Below are 17,590 nucleotides of genomic sequence, written 5' to 3' on the forward strand. Positions count from 1 at the left end.
TCAACTTATATGAGAACCAAATTATAACCGTGTTCTTTAAGTAAATGAAGGTATTGGCATCAGTTAGTGAGTCACTTGAGTGACTAGAACAGAGAAAGTGACAATTTCATTCTTTTTAGCAATTGCTTTGGTTATAACATCTCCAAAGAAGCCACATTAACTTTAAATGAAAAACAACGTTTATAAATCCCAAAGCTTTCTGCTCCAGTTGTATGAAGATAAATACATGTGATGAAAAGTTCTATGATTAAAACTGGAAAGGCATTTGCTCACTCAAATTTCAAGAATCAATAGAATACCTTTCATTGTTTTATTAATTGTTTTTATAATGTTTCCTAAATTTGCGTGTTTAAAATACATGCATAGAAAAAGAGCATACAGGGTGACTTGGAGATAAAATTGAAACGACAATTTCAAATTTGAGTTTTCATGTAATGCTCCTTGTTAGAGTGAGCAGGGTATGATGTACTTGAGCTTCAACTGATTGTAGAAGTATCTGACATTTCCCAATGCTGGGTAGAGGCTTGAGTGTTTTCGTATCCACCTGTGAGCCTAATTTCTTTTAAGGCCTATAGTCATGATCATAGAATAAGTGATTCTTCCCCAAATCATAAGTCTACTGTGCATAAGAATCCCTGTACGTATTATTTGAAATATGTAGTGGATTTTCAAAGCTTGGAAGGTATTCGTTGAGATATAATACTCTTTTGGGTTTTTGTGCTCTTATTGTTTCTTTCTTTCCAAGATCTTGATTTGCAATATGCAAGGAAAATGAGTGAACCAAAAAAAAAAATTACTGGCATGGCTGGAAGTAGAAATTAATGATTCAAATAAGAGAGGCAGTACAGAAAGCCTCAGCTGGGTGGCAGGAAACAGAGAGAACGAAAGTCAGAGACTGCTCTTTTTTAAAAGGCAAAACAAACAACTCACAGTGAAGTGTACGTGAAAATCATTTCTAATAATAGCTCATGGTAGGCAATTCCCAGGAAAAAAATCGTTGGTGCGCTGAGAAAATGAGAGTGAGAATGCACAGTATCTTGATGTGTTACTTAAGGCAATGGAGCTTTAGAGTTTACCTTATGTGCCATGTCCATTGATTAAATACAAAATATATGCGGGCCATTTTTGACCATCATTTACTGTATTGATTTGTTAGCAGGGGAACTGTAATAAAAAAGCCATTGATTTACTGCCCTTATTTGCTTATGGGCTTTTTTTTTTTATCATTAATTTTTCACTTTTTCTTTCTCTTTTTTGGATCATTTCTTCTAGACAAACGCTGTGCTTCGTGAAGTTAGAAGAGAGGGGGTCCCCGTGGAACAAAGGAACACAATCTTGACCGCCATCCTTGCGTCACTCACTACACGCCAGAGCCTGAGGAGGGAATGGCGTGCCAGGTTAGTTCTGTTATGAGATGGGACTTATCGTCCCTGGAAAACAAGAGCTCTGTTTGCTAAGGCCTTCCTCACGGCTGGTCTCATCCCTCTCATTTGAGGGGCCATGAAAGATAAGCAGGTTACAGATGCTTTCAGCCACGAAGTTGGCTTTCCTGCACACGGTACCTACATTAGTTGTAATGATCCATGATGTCATCTGTATGTGTATATGATTTATCCCTGAGTGTAACATTTAGCATGTATGTTTGCATCTGGAGCATAATGTAATATAAGTACCTGATGCTGAAGAACCCTTTTAATCAACAGTCTAAAGTACTAGCATTGCTGCTTAGTTAGGCAGATGTCTGGGAAATCCGCAGAGTGCTCTTATATCACTCGGTGAGAGGCAGAGTGCTTGGAAGTAGTCCATTGATCAACCCCATTTTTAGAATTGACCGAGTAGGAATTACTTTGGCTTCAACCTAATTTCTTTGCACATGGACTTACCTGTGGTTAGAAAGCTGTTACTGGTAGAAAGTTTCTATAAATCATCAGTTTTTACAGAATTGGTGAGTGCATACTAAGTATCATGTTATCCTGCTCTTATTTGAAAGACAACTGGTGGGTGGGTGGAAGGCTGGAACTGATTCCCCCATATGTTAGGGTTATCCTTTAGATGTGTAGTTTGTAAAAATTGTTGAATTATCATCTGTCTCTAAGCAAGAGGGAGAGGAATCAGAAAGATTATGCTATATTTTGTCTCAGAGTCTTATTTGATGCTTAAAAACCCATGTGGCTGAGAGTCAAGAACATTTATTGATAGTCGTAATATTCTCCAAATGAGTTCATGCAACAGAATTTACAATAATTGATGGCTTTACTAGTAGCAATTATCATAAAAATAGATTTGTCTGAACAAGGCTGAAGATGAGCATTTTCCAAGAAGGGAGACAGTAAAGAGTATGAACTATCCATTCTGATTGGGTATCGGAAAGCCGCTTTTTCAAATGTGTGTATTACCTCTAAATTTAGACTTGCATTGAAACAATAATTTCTAAATTCCCAGTGGTATTTTCCCCTCCCTTCCCTTTTTGTAGTGTGGTCAGAGTAAATGACAGACAGTTTTAACTACAGTAATTCAATGATTTCCAATTTAAGTTTCAATAATTAATTTAAATTTTCTTTGTATTACAATTTAAGTATGTATATTCATTAAAGTATGTGTATTTTATTAAATAATGGAATATGAGTGTGGGGACATCTAAGAGGTTTCTCTCTCTGTTTGACCTTTGTATCTTTCTCCCCGATGATTCTTTTTAAATAGGAAAGGGAGAAAGAAAGAAAGAATTTCCCTGTAATCTCTCTTCCACCCCCCCGCCCCCCATCCCTCCAAAGACAGCACGGCTCAGAGACCAAATTTTGAGAATGGATGTCTTCTGTTGAGTGCATTTGGTTTGTTAACAATAATTTCCTAATACACCAAATCATCAGACAACATGGCCAAAATGGCCTGTTTAAAAGGAGTCTGGTTTCAGCATTTCTGGCCCCTACTGCTAACAATTTAATCAGGGGCTGGAGCCAGTGTTGAAGTTGATGTAGTCTAGCATGGGAAACAAAAATTCTCAAGTCCTTTGTGGTAGGAGAAGAGAGAAGAAAGAGCTTAGCAGCTGACGCTATGCAGACCTCCTGAAAACTAAACACCTGAAAGAAAATTTCAAGAGGGTGGTGTCTTGAGAGCTCAGAAGGAAAAGTGTCCTCAGAGTATTAAATAACCGTAATCCTTCCCCCCACCCCTTCTCCACCCCATTTGATGTTTCCCATCCCGGTGACCTATCTGCAAGACTCATCCATATGATCCATATAAACAGACTGTTACCATACACCTTTCTTTTCCTCATCAAAGCTTCATCTGGCCATCTGAAATCGGGCATTGCCTCAAGTAGCCGTCAGGCATGTGGTGGTGAAAGTTATAAACCATCCACGGCAGCGCTAACTGAGCTGCCTGTGTTTTAGAGATTGGCCTATTCTGTACTTTGGAATTACACGAGGAAAAATGTGCTTTGACAGAAAATAATTAGCGCTTGCCAAGGGCCAAGCAATGGGTTACAGTATCCTACTTTCATCAAAGCTATCAGGGGATCCGTTAGATTAGATAATAGAAATTTTTTCCTCTGAAAGTTAAATACAGATGACTCTAATTACCTTATATTGCACGTTAGAGAATGCGTTATGAATAGCACAACTTCAAGAAATTTAGGTCAACTGAGATTCCACAGCTGGCAGTAACTTTAGTATAGTCCATTGTAATAAAGATTTCCCACCCCCCTCCCGCTTCAGCAAGTTCCTTTGAGAGAATGATATTAGGGAGACTATTTTAAGCGAAACTTGTAACTTGGTTTTAAAATATTTGTCTCTCTCTCAGGCCAGGAGCCAAGCCATTGTTTGGGGCTCACTGAAGTCTCTTAAACTGGAAGCATATGTTCCCTGTAATTTAGCTTTTTGAGGGAAGTGTCAATTCTGCCTGACTTGGGGTAACTGAGTTTGTCACAGTGTCACACAACCCTGCGATTCTAGAGGCACATCTGAGTGCTGTGGGTTTCCTTCCCCAAGCTCGGTAATCCCATAAACAACCCTCTCCAAATAGGCTTATTAGGGCTGTCTATTCACTTCCCCAGAGTGGAATGATCCCGAGTACATCGGGAGAAGCTGTGTGAATGCAGGGTAAGTGTTAACAGAAGTGGTGCAGAATTTCTGAAGATTTGGCTTTGTTTATGCAGTCCACTCTGCCTGATGGGCAGCTTGTTACAGCTTTTAAAGAACTGAGCAAGCCCTCTGATCTGACCCCTTCTTGACCTCTGCAGCCCAAAGGTCTGTCTGCAGCTAATAAACTCTGAGGTTCTTAGGGTCTACTGTAGGGAAAAGGCAGAAAAAGAGCAGCTGCAAGGACTGGCCATCCCGGGGTAGGCTGCTTGAGGGTCACTCTCTGATAATGAAAATGATTACCAAATTATATGGAAGTTTAACCGCAATAGTGAGTGAGAGGGGGGTGGAGCCCAGCATATTAGGTTTGATAAATGAGCTGTGAAGAGGCCCATCTGGCTCTCGACGTCTTTTCTCCCCCTCTTTCCCTACCAAGGGGAAACATTTTAAAATAACAGCAGTACATATAGACTCAATGACCCATGCAAGGAGCTGGAATGGATTAAGATTTAATGGTGACAGTGGAAGAAATTATCATTTGAAAAGTGGACGAAAGAAAAGGTACAGTTCAATGTCCATGCCTGAGTTGTTTTTCTAAATAAAATATAAAAATCAGGTCCTTTGTTTATTTCACACAAATCCCTAGCATCTTTCCTAGATTGATGAAAATTTTGAGGGCGTGTTTATTATGGAGTAATTATTTGTAGTCAGCTTAAGGAAAGGAATGGGCTTCCTTTGCCTTGAACATGTCAGAATGAGAATCCATTTTTTTTTCTGCTTGCCTGCTCAGTTTAGAGAATGGAGGTAAATCAAGTATTGGAGAAAACGCTTTACAAAAAAATTGTGATCCGTTTCAGCATTTGGCCACCAAACATTATGCATTTTTTTGATACTGACTATACGTGTGACTCTCGCACACTGGTTTATTCTTACTACAGTTTGGCAGTTTTCCTGTAAAAATAAGAAAGATCTTAATGTTAATTGAGTAGATATGTTTGTTCCTTTCTTTTTTCCTTTTTCAAAGAAACATCGTAGCGATGCTAATTAGTGCCAACAATGGGTAGGTCACAGATATATGATCACTTACTGTTAATTGATAAAGTCATCTATTCAAAACTCTCTTCCAGCTTCCTGTGAACGTTGAGTGTCCTGGTTTCTGACCAGTGACATTGGAGTTCACAAAGCTCTGTGCTCTTCTTCAGAGCCAATTGGCACAGCCCATGACTCTACCTTATGAAACGAGAAAGATTTTATTCAATAAGCATTTTTGAATATTCTGTGCACTACCATATACCAAATACTGCATGAGATGCTGTGCATGAGATAGAATGTGCTGGGCAGCCCATTTAAGAATGTATCTGGAGATGCAGATTTAGCCAGTTCCTAGAAAGAGGCTATAGTGGAGACATCCTCTCCACAACAGAGTGGCAAGTTGCTCTAACCCTCTCAGAAAGTATCGAATTGTAGATGTTTTTGAAGACTAGGATTGCTGTACTATTGTAAACCTCTTATATTGAACTACATTGTCTACATAATACAAGCCTCCCCTAGACGATAATAATTTTTAAAATAGAAATAAAAAGCTTCTGACGTTACCCAAAATTAGCATATTTTTCATCTTAGGTTTTGACTTGGCTCTCTGTGTCCATGGGGATTTACAGCAGACAGAAAGCTGGGTGGATAACACAGAGAGATGAGGAGCACTCTTAGAATTAACTGTGCCTTTTAATTTCCAAGCAGTGTCTTTAAATTTTTGCTAAGTAAGGTACGAATACAAAAGATAAGATGAAAGCCAAGCCATTAGAGTTTATTAAATTGAGATATAATTCACATAACATGAAATTAATCATTTAAAAGTGTACAGTTAAGTGATTTCTTTAGTATATTTACAAGATTGTGCAACCATCACCATTATCCAATTCCAGAGCATTTCTGTTACCCCAAAATGAAACTCTGGACCTGTTAACAGCCACTCTCAGTTCCCCTGTCTCCCTACAGTCCCTGGCAACCACGAATCTCCCTTCTGTCTCCGTAGATTTGCCTATTCTGGACATTCATATAAATGGAATCATATAATACGTGGCCTTTTGTATCTGGCTTCTTTCATTTAGCATAAGGATTTCAAGCTTCATCTATGTTGTAGTATATAAATACTTCATTCCTTTTTATTGCCAAATAGTGTTCCATTGTATGGATATACCGCATTTTGTTTATCCATTCATCAGTTGATGGACATTTGGGCTATTTCTACTATTTGGCTATTATGAATAATGTTTTTCATGTACAAGTTTTTGAGTGGCATGTTTTCGATTCCTTTGAGTGTATACCTAGGAACGAAATTGCTGAGTCATATGGTAACACTATGTTCAACTTTTTGAGAAACTGCCAGACTGTTTTCCACATCTGCTGCACCATTTTACATTCCTCCCAGTAGTACACAAAGGTTTCAGTTTTTCCACAGCCTCGCCAACACTTGTTATCTTCCTTTTTTTCGATTATAGACATCCTAGTGGTATCATTGTGGTTTTATTTGCATTTCCCTGATGACTAATGATGTTGAACATCTTTTTATGTGCTTATTTAAGACCTAGCTTTTTATTAGGAGATGTTAAAACATGGCAGACTTAAGGACTTACCCCTCCTGTCAGTGGTAAAGAGGTCACGAGCCTGTTAGGGGTATTTGGCTTGTTGGCCAGATGGAGTCCAAGTGAAGCTGTCCTAAGAGTGCAGCTGTGCCATTTCCCCATTATCATGGGTAGGCTGGGCCCAACTTATTTGTTTCTGGAGATTCCCTACTTATTCCTTTTACCACTCTCTTATATTTCTTTCATTACAGCATCTCTGAGCATTGCACACTAGATAGGAATGTAGCCTGATTAAATGGAAACTCTGTCCACTTATAGCTCCTCAACTTCTAAAGTCCAATAGGACTTGCTATATTCCCCTAGTAGACAGCTTCATTTGGGACCAGGGAGTTTTAAAATGGTGCTGAGCACAGTTTAAAGAAACAGTCATGGCAGTTTCCTAGAAAAGCTTTTAGAACTACTTCTGTCTAGTTAAAAGTAACTCTCTAGACCTAGATGGCTTTATAGACATGTCTTCTCCGTGTTGGTCTTTGGCAGCTCAAAAAACTGCTAAGTTAGCACTTTTTCTGGACAAGTAAAACAGCCGTCTTATGATTACCCTCCTGCTGTTCTTCACAACCCCAACCGTTACCACTTACCTCCAGGGTGGATCCATTTGGGGCATCTTTGTTAGGGCTCCAAAATTTAGTTGTTATAGATAGATCTTGTAACAAATAAGATTTCTTTTCTAAGTGAATCAGCTTCAGAACTCTGATCTGGGCACAATAAGTAAAACAGGTTGTATAAATTACTTGTGTGGATCAACTCTGGCTCTGAGACCAGCACATGAAGGTTTCTCCGTGGATATCTGGTCTCTCCTTTTGCCTTACGGCGGGCCTGAATTATGCTCAAAACTGACAAGTTGGCCCAGTCCAATGTAGCAATTAATTATTATTTACTGAGTGTTTATTCTGTACAGGTAACTGTGCTAAATGCTGTGGGAAATATCAAGATGAGTATGAAACAGTCTCAACTCTGAAATAATTTATAGTTTAATGTGGGGGAGGGCAAGGGAAGGTTAGTAGCACAGTGGCTAGCATGCAGATGTTCATTCTTTTTTTGTGTGAGGCGCTGTAGGAAACTGAAAGATGACCTAGCATTAGAGTCTGCTCCAAAGGAACTTACAGTTTGGTAGAAGCTTACGAAAAGGAGTAACCTGACATGTATTATATTTGTACTTGATTCTGTGTTTACATTTTCGTCTCTCCTACTAGAATGTAAACGTCACGAGGGCAGAGTATTTTTCCGTTTGTTCACCAGCTGTAAAACCTGCACCCCAGATCATTGTACATTAAGCTGGCTCCTCCATTGGAACTGTACCCTGTACAAGCAGGGACGTATCCCCTTGCTGCCTGCTCACCACACACCCCCTGCATCTAGAAGAGTGCCTGAAACTCAGATTTGTTCAGTGGCTGACTGAGTGAAATAAATTTCCTCGCAGTCCTTTCCTGGATTTATAAGTACTTGGTGTTCATTCTTAATTTTGAAGAGTAGTGACCATTTGAGATACTGGCCTGTTGCTATTTTTGGTATGTATTCATCTAACCGTGCGAGAGATGGAGACCATAAAATTGGATATAACGAGAGAGCTCTGATAACACAGTTTGCTGGTATTTAAGTCCCAAGCCAGCACCCCTGACCCTTGCTTCCAACATGAGGGAGGAAGGACACTATGTGCTGACTCAGGGGTAGTTGAGTGAACACCAGAAGTGAACACCATGGAACTGAGCTGGGACCAGGACAAAAAAAACATGGTCTCATCCCTGAGCCAGCCGTTCCTGATCCCCTGCCTTCCTGGAGGTGAAACAGAACTGGATGAGGCAAGGAAGAACAGAGGGAAGGGGCAAGGCCTCTCTAGGGGCATTCCTCTGAAGGAGACGGATTTCAGACCAGAAGTGGCAGAGCTGAGGCTAAATGTCGTTTCAGGTCCATATTTACCTGCTCTGATTACCTGCTGATGTCCTGATGTGGCTGTAATGACATCAGCACAGTCATGAGCATCAGCCTTGGTGACTTGGCATTTGGGCTAGCATTTGTTTTCTGCCCTAGGGAGTGGTGATCACAAGAAGAGGAAGCACTAGACTTGAGAATGGGCTATGGGATGATGAGGCTGATGTAATTATCTTCTGAGACAGTATTCATTCAGGCTAGAGAGAGTGGCTGCGTCTTTTGGCAGGGTTAGTTGGGAACTAGAAGTTGCCGCATCTACAGTTCGGTAGCTATCCACGTCAACTAGCTGGATTTGTTTGTGGTGTTGGGGGTGGGCATGAGGAATAAACGCAGGAGATTGGAGGGAGAAGCAGGGAGGCACTGGCCTGCTAGCTGCCATTGATGTCTTTCTTTTTTAATGCATCTGTCTCATCTCCTTTAACAATTACAGTCTCTGCTTTCCGCTGCCCTTAGCAGAAGAATGTCCTTTGTGTCTCTGAACCAGATTACTCCATAAAACCCGATAACTCCATAAAACCTCCTCATAAATGTGTAGGAATTGAAACATTGTATAAATTTAGAGCAAAGATTAAATGAGTCTAGATAGGGTTACCTTTTTTCCAAGATACAGCAACTTACCTTAAGGAGGCAAGTGTTGTTAATGTTATTACCATTGTTACTGTCATTATTTGAACAGTTTTATGGGGGACAAAAGCCAATTGACTTCTGCGCATCTTATTTATAAAATCAACACATCGGCTTCAGTATGAGCTTTGCTTCTGGCAGTTTCTGACTGTGACTGGTGCTGGCTGTTTCTTTTTTTTTTTTTAAAGATTGTATTTATTTCCCCCCAAAGCCCCAGTAGATAGTTGTATGTCATCGTTGCACATCCTTCTAGTTGCTGTATGTGGGATGCCACCTCAGCATGGCCGGAGAAGCGGTGCCTCGGTGCGCACCCAGCGAGGTGCGCGCACGGGATCCGAACCCGGGCCGCCAGCAGCGGAGCGCGTGCACTTAACCACTAAGCCACGGGGCCGGCCCGGTGCTGGCTGTTTCTTATAGGCAGTGCTTCTTGAACTTTTTGAGAAAACACTGATTCATTCATTTATTTATTCAGCAAATACTAAGTGCCTACTATTTGCCAAGCACTGTTCCAGGTACCGGAAATACAGCAGTGAACAAAACTGATGCAAATTCTTCTCTCATGGAGCTTATATTCTAGTGAGATGACAGACAGAACTGTTTTCCTAAGTGGAACTCTGAAAATTTCTTTTTAAAAATGCAGGTAGTTGCCATGTCTTGCATATTCAGTAGCACTCAGCAGAACCAAAATAAAGTCATTCAGTTGAGATAAAGATGTAAAATTTTCTTTTATGATCTTTGTTGTAAAGTGGTCTCTTGTTATAAAACTTGTGTTTCTAGCCCTCTTGGGTCATATTTGTGAGCTAGTCATGGAATGCCAGGGTTCTGAGGAACACCATCCTAGAGAAACCACAACATTCATTTCTCCTTAGATAATCTGCACCCCGGTTCCAGTGACTTTTCAAAAAAATATGTCACCTTAAAGGTCTTCACTTTAAGGAAGGCTTACATTCAGGCCATGTCATATTCACAAATATCTCTTAAGAGAGAACTGGAGAAGCTGTACCCATCTCACAGGTGTTGGGGGATTACGTGTGATGATGCACTCACATACTTAATAAATGGTGGTGGTTACTGTGAGTGAGCTCTCTGGCATGTGTTGATTCAGCAAATATTTATTGTCTACCTGGTAGCAGACACTATTGTAGGCCGTGAGGTTATGGAGATGAGTAACGTTTGACTAGAGGAAATATATTATTATATATAGTATCATAAATGCTATGGAAGGGTTAAGTCAGGATTCTGTGGAAACCCTGGTCCCAGAGAAAAAAGAGGCAGGTTTTGCTGAAGTGTTCTTGTGTGATTCTTTATATGCCCAGCCACTGTGGGGAATACTGCTCCGTTGTGAAATTGTGTGGGTAGGTAGCTATTTGTCTCCAAATATGAGTGAGAAATAGGGGAGAAATCTATATGTGATTATAGGTCGGAGGATAAAATCTGGTCTACCTTTTCTCCAGAGGGACCTCGTTCTCAATGTTAAATGGGGAAAAAAATGATTTTCTTTCAGAGTAAATTTCATTGATATGGCATAGTGGTTGGGAGCATAGATTCTGAGTCAGATTGTTTGAGTTTGAATCTTGGATCCATTTCTCTTAACTCCGGGCAAGTTACAATTATAGACTGTAAGTAGACAAGTTACTTAACCCCTCTGAACCTCAATTTTCTCATTTGTAACTTGCCTAGGGGATAATAATAGAACCAGTTTCATAGGGCTGATTAAGGGATTCCATGTAAAACACCTAGAGCAAGTACCTGTAATATACTAGGTGTTCAATAAAAGTGACCTGTCATCATCCTCTTCAGAGCAAAACAAAAAAGTCAAGAATCAACCCAGCCATGCTGATCCAAACTGGCCTCTCCTTTGAGAGTGCCCCCATGTGAACTGGTGGGGGCCTGATATGGCTGAATTGCTGCAGGGAGGAACACTAGACAGAGCTCGGCCTGGGGCAGGCCCTGCGCTAAGCACTGTCCCGTAGAATTGACAGGCGGAGGGCTGAAGTCCAGTCTGAGTCCTACCACCAGCTGGCTGTAGACTCTGGGCATGTCACAGACACTCTGGATCTCAGCAACTTCATCTGAAAAAGAAGTGCATTGATCCAGATGACTTCTAGGCATCCTCAGCTCTGACAAGGTACGGCTCTGTAAGTTAGATCCCAGGGAGCAGCTGAAGGAAGGATAGGTGTTCCTCCCAGTGGCTTTTCACCCTTCTGCCTCCACTGTCCTTGAAATGTGCAGTTGTACTGATGTTCATCATGGCGGCTAACATTCACTAAGAACTCACTAAGTGCAGGTTTTAAATCCTTTATCAAGTGAGAAAATGGAGGCAGAGAGATGCAGAGTAACTTGCCCAAGATAACGCTTCTATTAAGTAGTGGAGGTGGAATTTAAGCCCAGACAGCCCAGCTCAGACCAGGCACTGTGTGGCCACCACAAGAGCAGCAACAAGGCTTTACTCTTTGTCAACCGCTCGTGTGGTTCACTCAATACTTCAGCTCGGGTCTCACAGTACAGGGCTTAGAGAGGGACCTTCCAGCACCCTTCTCAGTGTGGAGATAGGCCGGTATGTGTCTGTAAATATTTATTTCCTCTGGTACCTAAACATGTTTCACACTTTTTAGATGTGGGTGCATTTCTCTCTATAAGGAAATAGTTTCCAGCTCATGCTTTTATAAATCTCCCTACATAAATCTTTTAAAGGAAAGTTATTACCTTTATAGCTGTGTCATTTCTTTTATATTGGTTACAATCTTTTAGAAGATGGGAGAGTAGGGGCACAGATGAGAACATCCAAGTTTAGCCTCCAAGTATCTTGTAAATCCTCTAAGTGGAGTAATTTTGGGGCTGGGTTAGTCAAGGCTGATTTGAGAAGGGTCCCTTAAGGTGAGCGGGTAGCAATGGATGTACTCTATAACAGGTTAATCACCAGCTGCACACTATGTTTATATCTAGCAAACAACTTACCGCACATGGAGAACAGTAATTTTTATTCTATCTCAGGGGTGTCCCCAGTGTAGTTTACAAATTTGCTCTGTAATGTATATTCCAGGTTATAGATAAAGTTGAACTCTGGCCTCCAGTTGAGGAAGTAGTGGCAGGGAGGGGGTGAGGAACAGCTCTGTTGGCCTGTAGGGGACACTGTTGCATCATTTATCTGAATGATTTTCACTATCTTGTCCCAGGACAACAAAACAAAACAAACAAATCAAAACCCAAAAATAGGTCAATCACCTTAACATTACTTATTGAAATTGTTTAAGTGATTCCAGTGTGTTTAGAATATTCAGTATTTTTCAGGTATTTATCAGACTATTTAGTATCCGTACATGAAAGGAAGAGTTGAGCGTTTCTTTCCAAGATGGGAGCGATTGACACGACTTTTCTGATTAGCTTTTTCTCCATACTCTCCTCTGGACAGGGTACTCAGGAGCCTAAAAATTTTTAGTTTAATAAACCTTTAGGTTTAGTGGACTGTCTTAATTTTTTGCTAGGGTATGCCCATGTTAAGTTGAAAAACGCCTCAGCTCTGTTATGTTCTAAATAAATATCGTAAGCCTGTGAAGGGTATTTTGGAAGTTCTGATTCTCTTCTTTTTATCCATATCTTTTTCTTCACTGAAAAAGATTCTATTGACTGAGAAAATGAAGTCATGTCTGCAAGGCAGGCTTGTACAGGGCTCGGTCTGAGCTCGAGGAAGCACGCTGCCAGATGCTCGGCACGCCTCTCAGTTCGGCGTGCCTCTCCTTCCAGACTGTCGACAGCCTCTGTATTCGTCCAGGTGCCCCGTGGCCTTGCCAGCAAAATCTCCACCCCCCTGCCCAGCTCTGGCCTCTTCCTTGCTGGAATATGGGCCCTGGAAGGCGATTGTTAATTAGCCCTCGGAAAGCGGCAGTCTTGCGCAGGCAGTGTGCGCAGTAATGACATTGTGAGCCTGCGTCATTTCCAGTTCCACCATCAATTATGCCATGTGTTTCATCCAGTTGGTGCTACCCTCCCAGTGTTAATTATAACCTACAAGACTGTTACAGTTAATTTTATGGCAAGCATATTGTCTCTTCAAGGCTCCGGAGCAGCTCATAAATTATCTTGAAGGTAAAATGTAACTTGGGGAACTAGTTATGAAAATTCCATCCATCTCGCTTAGGAGCTGCAGCTGCTGTTGTCAGCTGCCTCGCTGCTGCATTGTGAAGGAATTATGGTGGGTCAAGTGTAAGAGGGTAGGCCCGGGCTGTCACTGAGGAGAAAGGCTGTCCTGGCCCTGTCAGGCAAGTGCCTTCTGCCAATCCCTGGTGGTTTCACTTTGCAGGCAGGCAGAGGCGGGCAGCGCAGGTGGATGGTCCCCAAGCTGTCTGTATTCATTACTTTACAGAAACTTGTTGTAGGTAGGCAGGTCCGGAGACCTTTCCTCTTCTCGTTGTCATGATGTTAGGCATCATCTGCAAAGTGTGAGCGAGATAACTCTATAACTAACTCTGGGCTTGGTTCCGGAGAGCACGAGAGGAGAAGCCGGGAGTTGTTAGTGGCCATACCTGCCAGCAGTCCTGTGCTGCTCTCTCACCCGGTGATTTCTGTCTTGCAAAATCCCTTGGCTTGTGGTTGCTATTTTTATTTGTGGTTGTTATTTTTCGTATAATCTGATAAAGTGAGATTTCACTGTGAACGAATGTACTCTAAAATTGCCTACTAAATAAATTAGCAGGTTATCTTATTGGGATAATAAACACACTCCTTTTCTGTTTCCTCACACGAAGCCTAAGCTTTACATTTCAGCCCTTGGGGCTTTAGCATTATTATTTTTAATGACTGAACACAAGTCTTTCATTTAGCTTGTTTGTATAGTTACTGTAAATGATCTTTCTGCTGTTGGTTCTTCATTTGAAATTCTGCATGTTATGCTCACTTTAAAAGCTTTGAGGGGGCCTCTGAGAATTGGGAGCTGTATTAAGTACAGCATCTTCCAGCAGCACTGGAAACAGGCTGTGGCAGAAAAGTCAGAGAGGGTGTGTTGAGAAAGTGTGCCTGCATGTATAAATCTAAGCGCGGGTTTGAGTGAAGCATACACAAGCAGGACCAGTCTGGGTGGCAGGTTGAGAACTCTGCTTTGTGAAATAAAGTGGCCGTTCCCTGAGCTGGTGATTTCCCCCTGTGTGTTTCTGAGCATTTGTGTGTGTGTGTATGTTCACGCATGTACTAGCCTTTGTACCAAGGGCATCTAAGACCATTACACCTGGGCTGTCCAAGAGATTGAGACCTGGTTTTGAGGGGTTAGGAGGGCACATGGAATGATGAAATCGTGCCCAAAGAGGCACTGGGCTTTCTCAAGCAAGTGTTCTTCTGAGCTCTTGATGAAGTGGCATGATACTTGGATATTTGTGAGTTTTCTAGTGAATTCAGACAGGGGTTTGCAAACTCAAATGTCTGCAGGGCCTGGAACATAATCTAGATGAATGAAGCCAGAGAGGTGGGACTGGGGTGAACAGGAAGTTCACACTCTGTCTGAAGTGGGCAGCAGCAGCTCTTCAGCCTTGCAAGGAGGCTGGATCCGGGTGACTAGGTCTTCTCCATTTTCAAGAGAAGTGGAAAATTCAGATTGGGTGTGTGTGCTTGTGAACTCTCCTAACTATTTAAATGTTGGCAATGATTCACATATTTGTACCTGTTATTCAGGCTAATCAGTACGTGTCTGGAGACTGGATGGTGTGGATAGGATTCTGGTATAGAATGGCAGTCCCGCCTGCTTTGAATGAGAAATCTTCTTAACCTTCTCACACTTCTCCAGAGTAGAGGCAGTGACCCTGGCCTGGAGACCAGAATGCAATCTGGGTACTGCCTCCTGTGACCTTATACCATTGTTCCATTCTGTGCAGGTTCTTGCTTGGAGGAAATATTTGTGTGTATTTTTTTGCCTTTGACTTGGCCTTCTTTCATCTTTCCTTTTACGGAGAAAGCATATGAGAGTTTTCAAAAGTGAATGAGGCATATATGGTACTCAGTGTCACCATAAAAAGGGTGTCTGCAAAAATGTTGGCAATTTTAAGTCTGATAAAGGATTTGATTCTCGGGAAGGAAGGGCAGGGACTCCATTGCTAGTGATCGCCATTTCTCCTGTTACACCCTTGAGTTTATGTCTTATTCCCAGTTCCTCCATGGGGGAACCCAGCTGTTCTTTCATGGCGCAAGGATGTCATGTGGTCAGAATAATCTTTTAGTCTCACTGCTCCAGACTGATGGCCACATGGAGGTATGGTCTGGGAAGTTGTTAAATATATGTGGGTTTGATCTTCTGTAGAAGAGGAAAATATAAAAACTATTTCTTTCCTTTAATAAAAAGAAAAACCTTGGCTGCCGCGAAAGTCAACTGTTACGCATGCGTGGTTAAATTTCATTGTAAATATTTCATAAGGGTTATTAGAATGGACCAGGTTGACATCACAGCCCCAGTTGTACCAAAGGAACCATTTCACTAAAATAAGCCAACATTTCTAAAGAAACATGAATTTCTAATGTAAAGTTAACATCAGGTCAGAAAACCCTCTGGAAGAAATGTCTGTATCAATGTTTATAATCTTTGCATTTATGGATTTGCAGTTTGTGCAAAAAACTCCCAAAGAGACTTTATTTTGGTTAAATAAGGCTAGCTGGTGAAATAGTCTGTATATCCAAATCCATCCTAACCCAATGTCTTGGCAGCCTTTTGTATAAATAATGTCTTTTCCAAAATGTGTGCATTTGAAAAAGGAAGAGGAAAATTAAGTGGCAAACTATCTCTGGGTTGCCATAAACTGACAGAATCCTAGAAACGGAAAGCAAAGCCTGACAGTTCATTCATTCTTTGAGCAAATTACGGAGCTGTACATTAGTTTATTGATTTTATTGATGCATGGAAGGTTGCAGTGAAGAGCAAAATGTTTACCCTAACTACTTCATTTTCCGTTTTTGGGGTGAGTAAAAGTTTATTTAAACATGCATTTTTTTTTTTTTTTTTTTTGTATGTCACACAAAATACACATGCGGTTTAGAGGCATTTGGCAGAAAAAAGATGAAGGATGTTCACATTTTGTAAAAACTTAATCCACACTCACAGATGGTCCTGTCAGGTGCTATTTTAATTATGAGGTAAAGAACATCCCCACACAGTAGGAAGTCATCTTAGTAAATGGAGAGGGGCTTTTGTCTTCAGGCGTCAAAAAGCCTTGTTACTGAGAAATTTAAATACTTTGTGTTACAAGGGAGAGTCTCAAAATGACCACGATACTCGGAGAAAGCAAAACGGTGGACTCTTCTGAACATCAGATGAGTGCACTAGAAATGTTTTACACGTGTGTAGCTCTGGGCTTCCTTAATATTGGTCATTTTAGCGATGGCTTTTCCAGTGATAAATGTCCACCATAGATATGTTCATGTGACCAGAGGGAAAATAAACAGAGCAAATTGCAAATGCATTTAAAAAATTTTAATCCCAAATGGAAGTATTTCTTTACGGTTCTTAAGCTCAAAGGCTGCTTTGCCCTTCGAGTGATAGAGTGCTAAGAAGAACTAATCGTAATTCAAATGCGGCTGTAACTTACAGCTTGCATTAATAACACACAAATAGAACAGTCCTCTTATTAAATATTAGTAATATATTATAATAATGTTTTACTGTCTTTCCCTTAGTGGGGAATTATGAGGACCTCATGTTAGGACCTCAATGTCCTGACATAGTTAATTATCCATGGATAATGGTCCTCAGCCATCGCTGTTCAGAGTGATGCGGCTTTGTTGTTGAGGGCTTATTAAGTGTTTGCAGATTCAGGTGCGGTGCACCTATGCACTTTCCTAGAGAAGCAAACAGCTGTGTTTTCTTTACCATATTATGCATCACCTAGAGTGTCTCATTTATTATAGCTGAGCTAATGATGCAAGTGCGAACCTTTATGTCCTGTTTTATATAGTGATAATATATTTGCTGTAGAGTTGTTAGCTTGTTTTTCACAAGTAATTAATCTTTTCTTGTGCCAAATGAAAATGGGTTAGCACGGGGGTCAAAATACCTTTAATCCAGGCTGCAGAGATTGGATGAGACCTCTGGATATAGTGTCATCTTTTTCTTTCACAAGGGCCTCACCCTGTCGGCAATCTACCCACCAACACAATGCTCACATTACTAGGAACTTAGGCTAATGAAAGGGAATTATTTTCAGTCCTTTAGCACTGAGACAGGATTCACACCTGAACATGTGCTGAGGGAAGTAAGCTTCGCGACAGGCGCCCATGTTCAGTCCCTTAAAAAGCCTCTCCGTATTGTCCACATGGAGAGTTGTGGTGGTGGGTTTCTGTCAA

At 41.1% G+C, this 17,590-nt stretch overlaps 1 protein-coding gene across 2 annotated transcripts in view; it reads left to right on the forward strand.

Annotated features, from left to right (window-relative positions):
• FTO (FTO alpha-ketoglutarate dependent dioxygenase) overlaps window positions 1-17,590 on the forward strand; it is a 358,292-nt gene that overhangs the window by 202,288 nt on the left and 138,414 nt on the right. For both annotated transcript variants that reach the window (XM_058527826.1, XM_058527827.1), the window contains exon 8: window positions 1,273-1,397. In XM_058527826.1, the coding sequence (XP_058383809.1) occupies window positions 1,273-1,397 (125 nt within the window). The remainder of the gene's footprint in view (window positions 1-1,272; window positions 1,398-17,590) is intronic.

The sequence above is a fragment of the Diceros bicornis genome, chromosome 32, assembly GCF_020826845.1.
Source record: "Diceros bicornis minor isolate mBicDic1 chromosome 32, mDicBic1.mat.cur, whole genome shotgun sequence".
Taxonomy (NCBI): Eukaryota; Metazoa; Chordata; class Mammalia; order Perissodactyla; family Rhinocerotidae; genus Diceros; species Diceros bicornis.